The sequence below is a fragment of the Rhodnius prolixus genome, unplaced genomic scaffold (assembly GCF_049639745.1).
Source record: "Rhodnius prolixus isolate KJV_2025 unplaced genomic scaffold, Rpr scaffold_8, whole genome shotgun sequence".
NCBI lineage: Eukaryota > Metazoa > Arthropoda > Insecta > Hemiptera > Reduviidae > Rhodnius > Rhodnius prolixus.
In genome coordinates, this window is record NW_027411593.1 from 425417 (window position 1) to 441724 (window position 16308).

The 16308-nt window shown below is 32.4% G+C and overlaps 1 protein-coding gene across 2 annotated transcripts in view; it reads left to right on the forward strand.

Moving 5' to 3' along the window:
* Nucleotides 1–3922: 3922 nt before the first annotated feature.
* The window catches only part of Cad86C (Cadherin 86C), a 43266-nt gene continuing 30880 nt past the window's right edge, over nt 3923–16308 (forward strand). The window contains exon 1 of one of the 2 annotated variants that reach the window (XM_074121247.1): nt 3923–4157. Coding sequence is in view for 1 of the 2 variants with exons in the window: in XM_074121249.1 (XP_073977350.1) it covers nt 4136–4157 (22 nt within the window). In the remaining variant the exon portion in view is untranslated. The remainder of the gene's footprint in view (nt 4158–16308) is intronic. The other variant, XM_074121249.1, reaches the window with a different exon arrangement.

The following is a 16308-nucleotide window of genomic DNA, read 5'->3' on the forward strand; positions in this document are numbered from 1 at the left end:
CTCAATATAATCTTTTTGTAAATTTGTAATTCCTGTTATGTGCATAAGGAGAAAAGATAATGGAGCACATTAAAACTTCACACAACGAAGAGAACAGACATAGAGTCACAGACAAACGCAGAATGGAGACTGCAAAGGGAATGAAATTGATAAAATATTGAAAATTTCCCGAAAATGGGAAAAAAACACAACAACCTATCCCCACTAAAAATGTTTAGATTGTTTTAATACTAACTCACATGACTTTCTCTTACCTCATTTAACTTTCTTGAATCTTGTATTTGCACTTCAAAGAAAATTGTCTTTTTTAATTTTGGTTGGCAAATTATAATTGGTTTACATATTTAATCCTTAATATTTAGGAGATAAGTCTTCGCGTTACACTTTAGTGACTTAAATAAATGATTAATAAAAATTGTTTTAAGCAACTAAACAACTAGTAATAATTTTTCACTTTTTCTGCCTCAGATGTTTTTTCTGCTAAAGCTGTTCTTTAGGGCAGATAGATGTATAAGGATTGATAACCAAAAACTGCAGGAAAAGAGTGATGTTGAAGAACACCCAACTTTGACAATTGTTGATCTTTTTCTAAAAAAGATTCAATTCCCAAATTTTCATTAAAATAAATTCCATATCCTCGTTTGTAAGTGTATATTTTGTAACAATGCAGATCAAATAGTTGCAAGAAAAATGTCAAAATTGGCAAAATTGCATTTACAGACATTGTCCTTTTGTTGTTGTTATTGTATTATTTGTAAATAATGTAGCACATAGACGTGTGAACCATTTTCTTGAATATGGTATTCAAATCGAAATTTTATGAACGTGTGCCTTTGGGATTTTTCCAACGTTTATAACTGGTTTAAATTACGAGCTGAAGCATGAATGAAATCTAGGTTACTTGCAGATTTGTGAAACTTTCTTCGGTTAAACAACCTCACTTTTTTAAATTTAAGTTTCCGTTATTCAGATTAAGTATTTCATTTGTTTTCTGCCTGCCGCTTGAGAACAAGTAAAAGCCGTTTTTGAGAAAATTTTAAAAACTTATAAATCTATTCGATTTTTGACTAACTTGACCCATCTTTCCAAAAATCATTCTACTTCGGATTGCAAAAAAGCAAAATAATAGCTTCCTGCTATTTCAAATTTGAGATATGCTGAACACATACAAACATTCTTCATCACACAAACAGTTTTCTCTTCAACTAATTTTTATAAACTACAGACCCTCAAAGAGCGCATTTCCAGGAAAAGTCAAAGTAGGAAAATAGCCCGATCTCAACACCAAGAACAAGGAAAACCCTATGACGCCAATCTCTGAGTCATATCAATAGTTACTGAAATTTGCATTTGGAAGCGTCGGCTTGCGTGGCCACCGTATGTAAATGGCTGGCCAGCGCCTGCTAGATCGCTAGCTAAGATAACCCAGTTTCTCACCTGTTAAATGCAGGTCACGTGTTTATTTGAATGGCTGATGACATCACATCCGAAACTACATCAATAACGTTCCATCTTACTTCGAATCATTTGGAATGTTGCTTGATTTGTTAGAGATAATAGGACTGTACATGTTGACAGTCAAAACTCCCCAATTTCTTTTTGCTGGGGAAGTATTTTCAATAAATGAATATACTTATATTTAGGTAGATATAAACTGTCTAACAAACTCCAAAATCTAAAAAAAAGCAATATTTTTTGTACACTCTCATATGACTTTTGTAAAAGTGATAACTTTCATCTGAATTAGTGAACTCACAAGAAGAAAGTTTTGACAATTGAATCTATTTTTTTGAGTCCACTTTAGAGAAATCATTGAAGTAGTTTTTAACAAAATCGAGGAAAATTGAAAACAATCCTTCAAGAAATTCGAATTTTTCGGATGAAGGATTTTGAACACTAATTATCTTTGGGTAGCTTCAGAATTCGAGCGATTACAAGCGAGCTACGTAAAGTTAAGATCTATTGTAATGCAAAGTTTAATTGCTGGTCTTTGCCTTGAATCATTATTAGTGTTAATATGGAGTTTACGTAAAGTAGGTCAGCTATCTGGCTGCCTAGATCGGTAGCTGGACGTAAAGCACGCTTGCAAAAGTAGGTGATACTTATCCTTTACACAAAGACTGACCATTTTGCTTGGAGAACCTCAAACATGTATTTCAAGAAAAACTGGATTTTAAACGTGGCACAAAAACAGAACCTTACAAAAAGTAGCAGGAAGTAACCATGTAGCACAAACATTCAAAGTTTGGGCAGTATCTATCTACCAGATTCTCAAATTTCGGAAGGTTATGTAGATAGGTATGTTGAAAAGTTCCTTCTAGAAAATGAAAGCAGGTGCATTTCAATAAATAATCAATTGTTATTTCTACCTTTTATAGTTTCTCAGAGCTAAATTTATAAAATTCAGATGGGCCTTTTGGGCATTCGACACCTTATTGGAGAGGAATTAATCTTTCATATGTGAGGCCCGCTAAAATTATTATCAAAAACAACTCCGTCAAACTTAGCCCGATTATGACCCGATTTGGCAGAATGGAGGGACTAAGGTTACATAAATTCCTCCTCTTAAATTTACATTTTTACCTCTTCTTACACCTACCAACCAAATTATTGACGCGTGAACAGATTTTCATGAATAAAGTATTGTTCGATTCTAAATGTTATGTAGATGTGCCTTTTAGTTGTCACGACTATACAATGTACATGCTGACTCAAATAGCGGCTCCTCCGTATATGCATTTGCACTTTACTTTCCCCTGTCTTAGGTTATTATGTAAGTAAATAAGGATATAAATATATTTATATATATTAAATTAGGTGCGTCAGTATCTAATAAGCTCGGACTCTTTTTCAGTGCACTGTGGGCTTCCATGTTACATAATAAATGAAAAGGTAAAACAGGTGTTATTATTCACGTTATTAATTAAAAATGCAAAGATAAACATGACGGGTGCGTGACTCTGTACTATGAGCGGGTAATTTCTCTTGGATTTATGCAGATCAGTTAAGAGGCTCTAGAAAACACTAAAGTATTCTTTGTTTCAACATTTTGTGCGTGAGTTCGTCACTTCCCTTAGGGTCAGTCACGGAAAGCACTGACCATTCTACATTTGCATCTTGGACTTGCTGTGACCTCCTTTCAAAATATTAACTTAATTTGACCCAATAAATTATCTTAGAGCCCAGAAACGTTCAATAATACAAAAATTTTAGAATTGTAAGTAAAGTAGGGGCTTAATATTCAAGCTGCAATTGTATAGTCTATTAAAGTGTTCAGTGCTGAGAGCGGTCATGCCTGACAGAATGGACTGATAATGTCACTTTGCAAAATTAATCCTATTTACCACATTATACAATATGTAATGAAATCTTTGGATTTGTAGCGTTCTGAAATGCCAAAATGTGTAAACCTGCCACTGAATTTAGAAGTTGGTGGAGAATGTGTAAGTGTCAGTCGTGTGGATGATTACATTTAGAGTTTTATGGATTTGGGTCTCGAAGATATATTTTCTGGTGATAACTCTCTTCCGGAAATCTGAACGTTCACTCTGAGTAGAGGAAGTAAATTCCAGGGAAGCAACTCAAAGGTCTTTCAGAATAGGCTCGCTTGTTGACCATCCGCTGTGATTCTGGGCAAGTATTCGTCTTGCTATGTGAGGCACAATACACTCACATCACGACCTACTTCCGTCCTCTAAACGTTGCTTCCTCTTCTGCTGCCCACAAATGTTTGTTGGTTTTAGTATTTTCGCAAGAACAAAGCTGGAGCAAAAGAGGTTGTTTAGTGGAGTCAGCGAGGCCTTTCATGCTTAAAGACTAGAGCATACACCACAAGCGAATCTAAGTAGGAAGGTTTAATTTGGTAGAGGGGTAGGGAGAGTGGAGGCGCTCTTCAGAAGGCAGTACACCGCCCCACTACAGTAGGCGGTAGGCTGGCCAGCGCTACACAATACTAGTGCTGATCAGTCACTAGTGACTGAAAATGTTCAACGTGTTTTTTTTTATTCTTTTCAATGAAATAGTAGTCACTCTCAAGTTCTCACTGCTACCATTAAACAGCAGTTTCTCTACAGAAACCGGAAGTGACTGTCAGTAAAAAACTACTTCGTCAAAGTAAATCACCAAACTTATTGTAATGAGGGATTATACTGAATTAGGTGAGAAGTGCATGACTTTAACAGCCTCAATCACACACATCATTCGACCTGTGCACTTGGAATCTATGTAGTTCTCACAAGTACTCGTATTGCACGGCCGTGTTATGACATGAAGAGTGTAGTCTTCATTTAGATAATACTTTGCCTGAACTTCTTCTTTATATTTTCACTTACTAGTAAAGGCAGTCTTGCTGTCATAGCGTCAATACTCGGAACATGGTGAACTCTTTTGAGCTTCCTGATATAAGAAAGTATTGTTTGCGCTTCTGGACACGGTTAGCGTTTGCGGGGCCTGGGGCAGATCCTACAATAGGGGGGTTTATTTTTAAAAAAATCGGTTGTGAACATTTACTCTTGAACATATTCATTGCAATCAACTCATACTGTTGCAGGAAGCGTGAAGAATCTCCCGAGCATTCACCATTTAGAAAATGAGAGAAACATTCAGCCCAATCACAACTGATTCTTCCCAGGAGGAATTTCGGTTCGACTTTTTAAGTCTATTTTAAATTTTCATACGCTTATAAAACCTATTTTAAGGGCAAAATTTCAAGTTACTCTCTCCTTAAATAATCTCCTTAAGAAATTACACTCAATTTAAAGAGTTCGATTCAAATAGTTTCTACGAAAGTCGCTAAACAATAAAAACAAAATCAGGAAATTCGCACTTCCGGCAATACCATTTTTTCGAACTCGACATTTTAGCTATTTATTCCTTAATATTTCACAAAAAAAGGACGAAAATTACAATAAGGGGGCAGTCCGGCCGCCTCCTCACAATTTTCCTAGAAAAGTTGCAGAAGAAGTTTCAAATAAAAATTTCGGTATAGATGAGTGTAGTGGCCAAGTTTCAGGAAATTGGTCCCGAAGTCGAAAATTTGTTTCGGAGAAAATAAGAAATCCTCTTCTGAAAAGTCGTAGTTCTCTAAGAGTTTGGTGTTCACCAAAACACAAACGTACGGATTATTTTTAAAATACACTTTCTTGGACAAGCGGCCTCCATACGGTAAATATTAGAAAAAGAAAATTTCACGGTGTAGATCAGAGTCATTCCAGCACGTCACGCTATTTTAAACTGAACTGACCTATTCACAATTGGATTATTGTGAGATCAAAAAGTGTATTCTGTTTTTCTTTCACGCCGGGTGAATAATGTATGATGATGGTCAAAAGGGAGCAGAGTCACTGCAAAAGAACTTTGGCGATTGCAGGAGGAATTCCAAACTGGCCGAACTAAAGACAGCTACGTGCCTTGACGATCATTAAACCCTAGCCACTCTACTTTCATTTCACCGATAAAACGTTTATTTCTCTACAAACGTCGACTCCAAACACATTCCCATTTGGGAATCTGGCCTAATGGAAATGTATTACACTAATTATTAACTTGGAAAGTGATTGATACATTGAACCCTTGGGTAAACAGGGTCTAGCTAGGTGAACTTTGTGAATAATTCTGAGTGAGAGGACGAGGTCGATAGTGGCCGAGTGGACTATGTGACCTTAGACCGTTGCACGCGATAGCTCACTTGTCCGACCTGCCTTCTCCTGATTATGGTCAAATGGGAAATTAGAGAACTAGATATTGCTTCACATTGCGGTCAGTAGAAATGCGGCAGCGTAAAGATTACACCTTACTTTAGAATTAATAAAGGGGTTTCTGCGAACTTATTAAATAATGAATCTTCGGTTATTTTCGTCATTTTCTAATCGACTAATCACTGTTAATTATAATGGCGTCGCGGATTGCGAGCAATACTCGGCTCGGGTATCACCAGCTCTCAAAACCAAACGGTGAACTTTCTTGGATATCTATTCTGCGGCTACCCTCCACGGACCCGCGCCCACTTTTTTAGTCCTCATACCATCACAGTGAGTGTGAGAGAAACGTTATCTGCGTGGGTCTGGCTGTCTGTAGACATTTTTCAGAAACTACTTTCCGAATTTTAGGCTTTGGAATCCAAAAAGGCTACTTCGGAAAAAAAAATTAATGTTGAATATCAGCACGAATCAATTATTGAAACTTTGAATATTTTTGAGTTGGCTCGTCTAGTAAAAAGGAGGAGCTGTCCACTATGTTGCGCAATGAGCTATGACTAAGCAGGAGGAAATCTGAACAAGGAAAGAGTTGGTTAATGAGAGTGAGAGGGAGAGCCAGTCGTGCATGTTCGTAGCGCAGTGGTTCTTCACCTTTTCGTAGACGCGGAATACAATTATATGTATATATTTTTCTCGCGGAACACTAACATTAAAGAATTTAAAATTCAGAATTTAGCAAGATCTAAAAATTAAATTCCAATAAAAAAAAGGAAAAATTTTTTGTTTTCGTATCTTTCCTAAGTTTCTAAATTTAAATACATTTAAAATTGAAATTTCGCGGAACACTTGGACCATATTCGCGGAACACCGGTTAAGAACCACAGTTTTATATCTTCTAAAATTATAGATCGGTGCACAAAATACCTATAGTTTATAATTGAGAAAAACAAAGTGTACAAGAGAACAAAATTTCATAAGAATACGTGGTTCACGGTTAGAGATATAGAACGGCCATAATTTTTACAGAATTTCATGACCCGAAAAAATTTCAACCCTTTATATCTCCTACCTTTTTAGATCTGTACACAAAATAATTATTGTTTATAATTGAGAAAAACAAAATGTACAAGACCCAACAAGTTGGACCCAAAAAATTTTCAACCCTTTATATCTTCTACATTTATAGATCTGTGCACAAAATAACTATAGTTTATAATTGAGAAAAACAAAGTGAATAAGAGAAAAAAATTCCATATCAATATGTGGTTCACAGTGGGAGATATAGAAAGGCCATAAATTTACAGAATTTCATGACCCAAAAAATTTTCAACACTTTTTATCTTCTACATTTATAAATCTGTGCACAAAATAACTGTAGTTTACAATTGAGAAAAACAAAGTGTATAAGAGAACAAAATTCCATATCAATATGTGGTTCACAGTGGGAGATATAGAACGGTCTTATTTTTACAGAATTTCATGACCCAAAAAGTATTCAACCCTTTATATCTTCTACCTTTTTAGATCTGTGAACAAAATAACTATAGTTTATAATTGAGAAAAACAAAGTGTATATGAGAACCAAATTCCATACCAATACGTGGTTCACAGTGGGAGATATAGAAAGGCCATAAATTTACAGAATTTCATGACCCAAAAAATTTTTAACCCTGTATATCTTCTACATTTATAGATCTGTGCACAAAATAACTATAGTTTATAATTGAGAAAAGCAAAGTGTATATGAGAACCAAATTACATACCATTACGTGGTTCACAGTGGGAGATATAGAAAGGCCATAAATTTACAGAATTTCATGACCCAAAAAATTTTTAACCCTGTATATCTTCTACATTTATTGATCTGTGCACAAAATAACTATAGTTTATAATTGAGAAAACAAAGTGTATAAGAGAAAAAAATTCCTTATCAATATGTGGAGCACAGTGGGAGATATAGAACGGACAAAATTTTACAAAATTTCATGACCTAAAAAATTTTCAACACTTTTTATCTTCTATATTTATAAATCTGTGCGCAAAATAACTGTAGTTTATAATTGAGAAAAACAAAGTGTATAAGAGAAAAAAATTCCATATCAATATGTGGTGCACAGTAGGAGATATAGAACGGCCACAATTTTACAGAATTTCATGACCCAAAAAATTTTCAACCCTTTATATCTTCTACATTTATAGATCTGTGCACAAAATAACTATAGTTTATAATTGAGAAAAACATAGTGTATATGAGAACCAAATTCCACACCAATACGTGGTTCGCAGTGGGAGATATAGAAAGGCCATAAATTTACAGAATTTCATGACATAAAAATTTTTTAACCCTGTATATCTTCTACATTTATTGATCTGTGCACAAAATAACTATAGTTTTTAATTGAGAAAAAGAAAGTGTATATGAGAACCAAATTCCATACCAATACGTGGTTCACAGTAGGAGATATAGAACGGCCACAATTATACGGAATTTCATGACCCAAAAAATTTTCAACCCTTTATATCTTCTACATTTATAGATCTGTGCACAAAATAACTATAGTTTATAATTGAGAAAAACAAAGTGTATATGAGAACTAAATTCCATACCAATACGTGGTTCTCAGTGGGAGATATAGAAAGGCCATAAATTTACAGAATTTCATGACCCAAAAAATTTTCAACCCTTTATATCTTCTACATTTATTGATCTGTGCACAAAATAACTATAGTTTATAATTGAGAAAAACAAAGTGTATAAGTGAACAAAATTCCATATCAATATGTGGTGCACAGTAGGAGATATAGAACGGCCACAATTTTACGGAATTTCATGACCCAAAAAATTTTCAACCCTTTATATCTTCTACATTTCTTAGATCTGTGCACAAAATAACTATAGTTTATAATTGAGAAAAAGAAAGTGTATAAGAGAACCAAATTCCATACCAATACGTGGTTCACAGTGGGAGATATAGAATGGCCATAAATTTACAGAATTTCATGACCCAAAAAGTTTTTAACCCTGTATATCTTCTACATTTATTGATCTGTGCACAAAATAACTATAGTTTATAATTGAGAAAAACAAAGTGTATAAGATAACAAAATTCCATATCAATATGTGGTGCACAGTAGGAGATATAGAACGGCCACAATTTTACGGAATTTCATGACCCAAAAAATTTTCAACCCTTTATATCTTCTACATTTCTTAGATCTGTGCACAAAATAACTATAGTTTATAATTGAGAAAAAGAAAGTGTATATGAGAACCAAATTCCATACCAATACGTGGTTTACAGTGGGAGATATAGAAAGGCCATAAATTTACAGAATTTCATGACCCAAAAAATTTTTAACCCTGTATATCTTCTACATTTATTGATCTGTGCACAAAATAACTGTAGTTTATAATTGAGAAAAACAAAGTGTATAAGAGAACAAAATTCCATATTAATATGTGGTTCACAGTGGGAGATATAGAACGGTCTTATTTTTACAGAATTTCATGACCCAAACAATTTTCAACCCTTTATATCTTCTACATTTATAGATCTGTGCACAAAATAACTATAGTTTATAATTGAGAAAAACAAAGTGTATATGAGAACCAAATTCCATACCAATACGTGGTTCACAGTGGGAGATATAGAAAGGCCATAAATTTACAGAATTTCATGACCCAAAAAGTTTTTAACCCTGTATATCTTCTACATTTATTGATCTGTGCACAAAATAACTATAGTTTATAATTGAGAAAAACAAAGTGTATAAGATAACAAAATTCCATATCAATATGTGGTGCACAGTAGGAGATTTAGAACGGCCACAATTTTACGGAATTTCATGACCCAAAAAATTTTCAACCCTTTATATCTTCTACATTTATAGATCTGTGCACAAAATAACTATAGTTTATAATTGAGAAAAACAAAATGTGTATGAGAACTAAATTCCATACCAATACGTGGTTCACAGTGGGAGATATAGAAAGGCCATAAATTTACAGAATTTCATGACCCAAAAAATTTTCAACCCTGTATATCTTCTACATTTATTGATCTGTGCACAAAATAACTATAGTTTATAATTGAGAAAAACAAAGTGTATAAGAGAACAAAATTCCATATCAATATGTGGTGCACAGTAGGAGATATAGAACGGCCACAATTTTACGGAATTTCATCACCCAAAAAATTTTCAACCCTTTATATCATCTACATTTCTTAGATCTGTGCACAAAATAACTATAGTTTATAATTGAGAAAAACAAAGTGTATATGAGAACCAAATTCCATACCAATACGTGGTTCACAGTGGGAGATATAGAAAGGCCATAAATTTACAGAATTTCATGACCCAAAAAATTTTTAACCCTGTATATCTTCTACATTTATTGATCTGTGCACAAAATAACTATAGTTTATAATTGAAAAAAACAAAGTGTATAAGATAACAAAATTCCATATCAATATGTGGTGCACAGTAGGAGATATAGAACGGCCACAATTTTACGGAATTTCATGACCCAAAAAATTTTCAACCCTTTATATCTTCTACATTTATAGATCTGTGCACAAAATAACTATAGTTTATAATTGAGAAAAACAAAGTGTATATGAGAACAAAATTCCATACCAATACGTGGTTCACAGTGGGAGATATAGAAAGGCCATAAATTTATAGAATTTCATGACCCAAAAAATTTTCAACCCTTTATATCTTCTACATTTATTGACCTGTGCACAAAATAACTATAGTTTATAATTGAGAAAAACAAAGTGTATAAGAGAACAAAATTCCATATTAATATGTGGTTCACAGTGGGAGATATAGAACGGTCTTATTTTTACAGAATTTCATGACCCAAACAATTTTCAACCCTTTATATCTTCTAGATTTCTTAGATCTGTGCACAAAATAACTATAGTTTATAATTGAGAAAAGCAAAGTGTATATGAGAACCAAATTCCATACCAATACGTGGTTCACAGTGGGAGATATAGAAAGGCCATAAATTTACAGAATTTCATGACCCAAAAAATTTTTAACCCTGTATATCTTCTACATTTATTGATCTGTGCACAAAATAACTATAGTTTATAATTGAGAAAAACAAAATGTGTATGAGAACTAAATTCCATACCAATCCGTGGTTCACAGTGGGAGATATAGAAAGGCCATAAATTTACAGAATTTCATGACCCAAAAAATATTCAACCCTGTATATCTTCTACATTTATTGATCTGTGCACAAAATAACTATAGTTTATAATTGAGAAAAACAAAGTGTATAAGATAACAAAATTCCATATCAATATGTGGTGCACAGTAGGAGATATAGAACGGCCACAATTTTACGGAATTTCATGACCCAAAAAATTTTCAACCCTTTATATCTTCTACATTTATAGATCTGTGCACAAAATAACTATAGTTTATAATTGAGAAAAACAAAGTGTATATGAGAACAAAATTCCATACCAATTCGTGGTTCACAGTGGGAGATATAGAAAGGCCATAAATTTATAGAATTTCATGACCCAAAAAATTTTCAACCCTTTATATCTTCTACATTTATTGATCTGTGCACAAAATAACTATAGTTTATAATTGAGAAAAACAAAGTGTATAAGAGAACAAAATTCCATATTAATATGTGGTTCACAGTGGGAGATATAGAACGGTCTTATTTTTACAGAATTTCATGACCCAAACAATTTTCAACCCTTTATATCTTCTACATTTATAGATCTGTGCACAAAATAACTATAGTTTATAATTGAGAAAAACAAAGTGTATAAGAGAACAAAATTCCATATCAATATGTGGTTCACAGTGGGAGATATAGAAAGGCCATAAATTTACAGAATTTCATGACCCAAAAAGTTTTTAACCCTGTATATCTTCTACATTTATTGATCTGTGCACAAAATAACTATAGTTTATAATTGAGAAAAACAAAGTGTATAAGATAACAAAATTCCATATCAATATGTGGTGCACAGTAGGAGATTTAGAACGGCCACAATTTTACGGAATTTCATGACCCAAAAAATTTTCAACCCTTTATATCTTCTACATTTATAGATCTGTGCACAAACTAACTATATTTTATAATTGAGAAAAACAAAATGTGTATGAGAACTAAATTCCATACCAATACGTGGTTCACAGTGGGAGATATAGAAAGGCCATAAATTTACAGAATTTCATGACCCAAAAAATATTCAACCCTGTATATCTTCTACATTTATTGATCTGTGCACAAAATAACTATAGTTTATAATTGAGAAAAACAAAGTGTATAAGAGAACAAAATTCCATATCAATATGTGGTGCACAGTAGGAGATATAGAACGGCCAGAATTTTACGGAATTTCATGACCCAAAAAATTTTCAACCCTTTATATCTTCTACATTTCTTAGATCTGTGCACAAAATAACTATAGTTTATAATTGAGAAAAACAAAGTGTATATGAGAACCAAATTCCATACCAATACGTGGTTCACAGTGGGAGATATAGAAAGGCCATAAATTTACAGAATTTCATGACCCAAAAAATTTTAAACCCTGTATATCTTCTACATTTATTGATCTGTGCACAAAATAACTATAGTTTATAATTGAAAAAAACAAAGTGTATAAGATAACAAAATTCCATATCAATATGTGGTGCACAGTAGGAGATATAGAACGGCCACAATTTTACAGAATTTCATGACCCAAAAAATTTTTAACTCTGTATATCTTCTACATTTCTTAGATCTGTGCACAAAATAACTATAGTTTATAATTGAGAGAAACAAAGTGTATATGAGAACCAAATTCCATACCAATACGTGGTTCACAGTGGGAGATATAGAAAGGCCATAAATTTACAGAATTTCATGACCCAAAAAATTTTTAACCCTGTATATCTTCTACATTTATTGATCTGTGCACAAAATAACTATAGTTTATAATTGAGAAAAACAAAATGTGTATGAGAACTAAATTCCATACCAATCCGTGGTTCACAGTGGGAGATATAGAAAGGCCATAAATTTACAGAATTTCATGACCCAAAAAATATTCAACCCTGTATATCTTCTACATTTATTGATCTGTGCACAAAATAACTATAGTTTATAATTGAGAAAAACAAAGTGTATAAGATAACAAAATTCCATATCAATATGTGGTGCACAGTAGGAGATATAGAACGGCCACAATTTTACGGAATTTCATGACCCAAAAAATTTTCAACCCTTTATATCTTCTACATTTATAGATCTGTGCACAAAATAACTATAGTTTATAATTGAGAAAAACAAAGTGTATATGAGAACAAAATTCCATACCAATTCGTGGTTCACAGTGGGAGATATAGAAAGGCCATAAATTTATAGAATTTCATGACCCAAAAAATTTTCAACCCTTTATATCTTCTACATTTATTGATCTGTGCACAAAATAACTATAGTTTATAATTGAGAAAAACAAAGTGTATAAGAGAACAAAATTCCATATTAATATGTGGTTCACAGTGGGAGATATAGAACGGTCTTATTTTTACAGAATTTCATGACCCAAACAATTTTCAACCCTTTATATCTTCTACATTTATAGATCTGTGCACAAAATAACTATAGTTTATAATTGAGAAAAACAAAGTGTATAAGAGAACAAAATTCCATATCAATATGTGGTTCACAGTGGGAGATATAGAAAGGCCATAAATTTACAGAATTTCATGACCCAAAAAGTTTTTAACCCTGTATATCTTCTACATTTATTGATCTGTGCACAAAATAACTATAGTTTATAATTGAGAAAAACAAAGTGTATAAGATAACAAAATTCCATATCAATATGTGGTGCACAGTAGGAGATTTAGAACGGCCACAATTTTACGGAATTTCATGACCCAAAAAATTTTCAACCCTTTATATCTTCTACATTTATAGATCTGTGCACAAACTAACTATATTTTATAATTGAGAAAAACAAAATGTGTATGAGAACTAAATTCCATACCAATACGTGGTTCACAGTGGGAGATATAGAAAGGCCATAAATTTACAGAATTTCATGACCCAAAAAATATTCAACCCTGTATATCTTCTACATTTATTGATCTGTGCACAAAATAACTATAGTTTATAATTGAGAAAAACAAAGTGTATAAGAGAACAAAATTCCATATCAATATGTGGTGCACAGTAGGAGATATAGAACGGCCAGAATTTTACGGAATTTCATGACCCAAAAAATTTTCAACCCTTTATATCTTCTACATTTCTTAGATCTGTGCACAAAATAACTATAGTTTATAATTGAGAAAAACAAAGTGTATATGAGAACCAAATTCCATACCAATACGTGGTTCACAGTGGGAGATATAGAAAGGCCATAAATTTACAGAATTTCATGACCCAAAAAATTTTAAACCCTGTATATCTTCTACATTTATTGATCTGTGCACAAAATAACTATAGTTTATAATTGAAAAAAACAAAGTGTATAAGATAACAAAATTCCATATCAATATGTGGTGCACAGTAGGAGATATAGAACGGCCACAATTTTACAGAATTTCATGACCCAAAAAATTTTTAACTCTGTATATCTTCTACATTTATAGATCTGTGCACAAAATAACTATAGTTTATAATTGAGAGAAACAAAGTGTATATGAGAACCAAATTCCATACCAATACGTGGTTCACAGTGGGAGATATAGAAAGGCCATAAATTTTACGGAATTTCATGACCCAAAAAATTTTCAACTCTTCATATCTTCTACATTTATAGATCTGTGCACAAAATAACTATAGTTTATAATTGAGAATAACAAAATGTGTATGAGAACTAAATTCCATACCAATACGTGTATCACAGTGGGAGATATAGAAAGGCCATAAATTTACAGAATTTCATGACCCAAAAAATTTTCAACCCTGTATATCTTCTACATTTATTGATCTGTGCACAAAATAACTATAGTTTATAATTGAGAAAAACAAAGTGTATAAGAGAACCAAATTCCATATCAATATGTGGTGCACAGTAGGAGATATAGAACGGCCACAATTTTACGGAATTTCATGACCCAAAAAATTTTCAACCCTTTATATCTTCTACATTTCTTAGATCTGTGCACAAAATAACTATAGTTTATAATTGAGAAAAACAAAGTGTATATGAGAACCAAATTCCATACCAACACGTGGTTCACAGTGGGAGATATAGAAAGGCCATAAATTTACAGAATTTCATGACCCAAAAAATTTTCAACCCTTTATATCTTCTACATTTATTGATGTGTGCACAAAATAACTATAGTTTATAATTGATAAAAACAAAGTGTATAAGAGAACAAAATTCCATATCAATATGTGGTGCACTGTGGGAGATATAGAAAGGCCATAAATTTACAGAATTTCATGACCCAAAAATTTTTTAACCCTTTATATCTTCTACATTTATAGATCTGTGCACAAAATAACTATAGTTTATAATTGAGAAAAAGAAAGTGTATATGAGAACCAAATTCCATACCAATACGTGGTTCACAGTGGGAGATATAGAAAGGCCATAAATTTACAGAATTTCATGACCCAAAAAATTTTTAAGCCTTTATATCTTCTACATTTATTGATCTGTGCACAAAATAACTATAGTTTATAATTGAGAAAAACAATGTGTATAAGTTAACAAAATTCCATATCAATATGTGGTGCACAGTAGGAGATATAGAACGGCCACAATTTTACGGAATTTCATGACCCAAAAAATTTTCAACCCTTAATATCTTCTACATTTATAGATCTGTGCACAAAATAACTATAGTTTATAATTGAGAAAACGAAAGTGTATATGAGAACCAAATTCCATACCAATACGTGGTTCACAGTGGGAGATATAGAAAGGCCATAAATTTACAGAATTTCATGACCCAAAAAATTTTCAACCCTTTATATCTTCTACATTTATTGATCTGTGCACAAAATAACTATAGTTTATAATTGAGAAAAACAAAGTGTATAAGAGAACAAAATTCCACATTAATATGTGGTTCACAGTGGGAGATATAGAACGGTCTTATTTTTACAGAATTTCATGACCCAAACAATTTTCAACCCTTTATATCTTCTACATTTATAGATCTGTGCACAAAATAACTATAGTTTATAATTGAGAAAAACAAAGTGTATAAGAGAACAAAATTCCATATCAATATGTGGTGCACAGTAGGAGATATAGAACGGCCACAATTTTACGGAATTTCATGACCCAAAAAATTTTCAACCCTTTATATCTTCTACATTTCTTAGATCTGTGCACAAAATAACTATAGTTTATAATTGAGAGAAACAAAGTGTATATGAGAACCAAATTCCATACCAATACGTGGTTCACAGTGGGAGATATAGAAAGGCCATAAATTTACAGAATTTCATGACCCAAAAAATTTTCAACCCTTTATATCTTCTACATTTATTGATTTGTGCACAAAATAACTATAGTTTATAATTGAGAAAAACAAAGTGTATAAGAGAACCAAATTCCATATTAATATGTGGTTCACAGTGGGAGATATAGAACGGTCTTATTTTTACAGAATT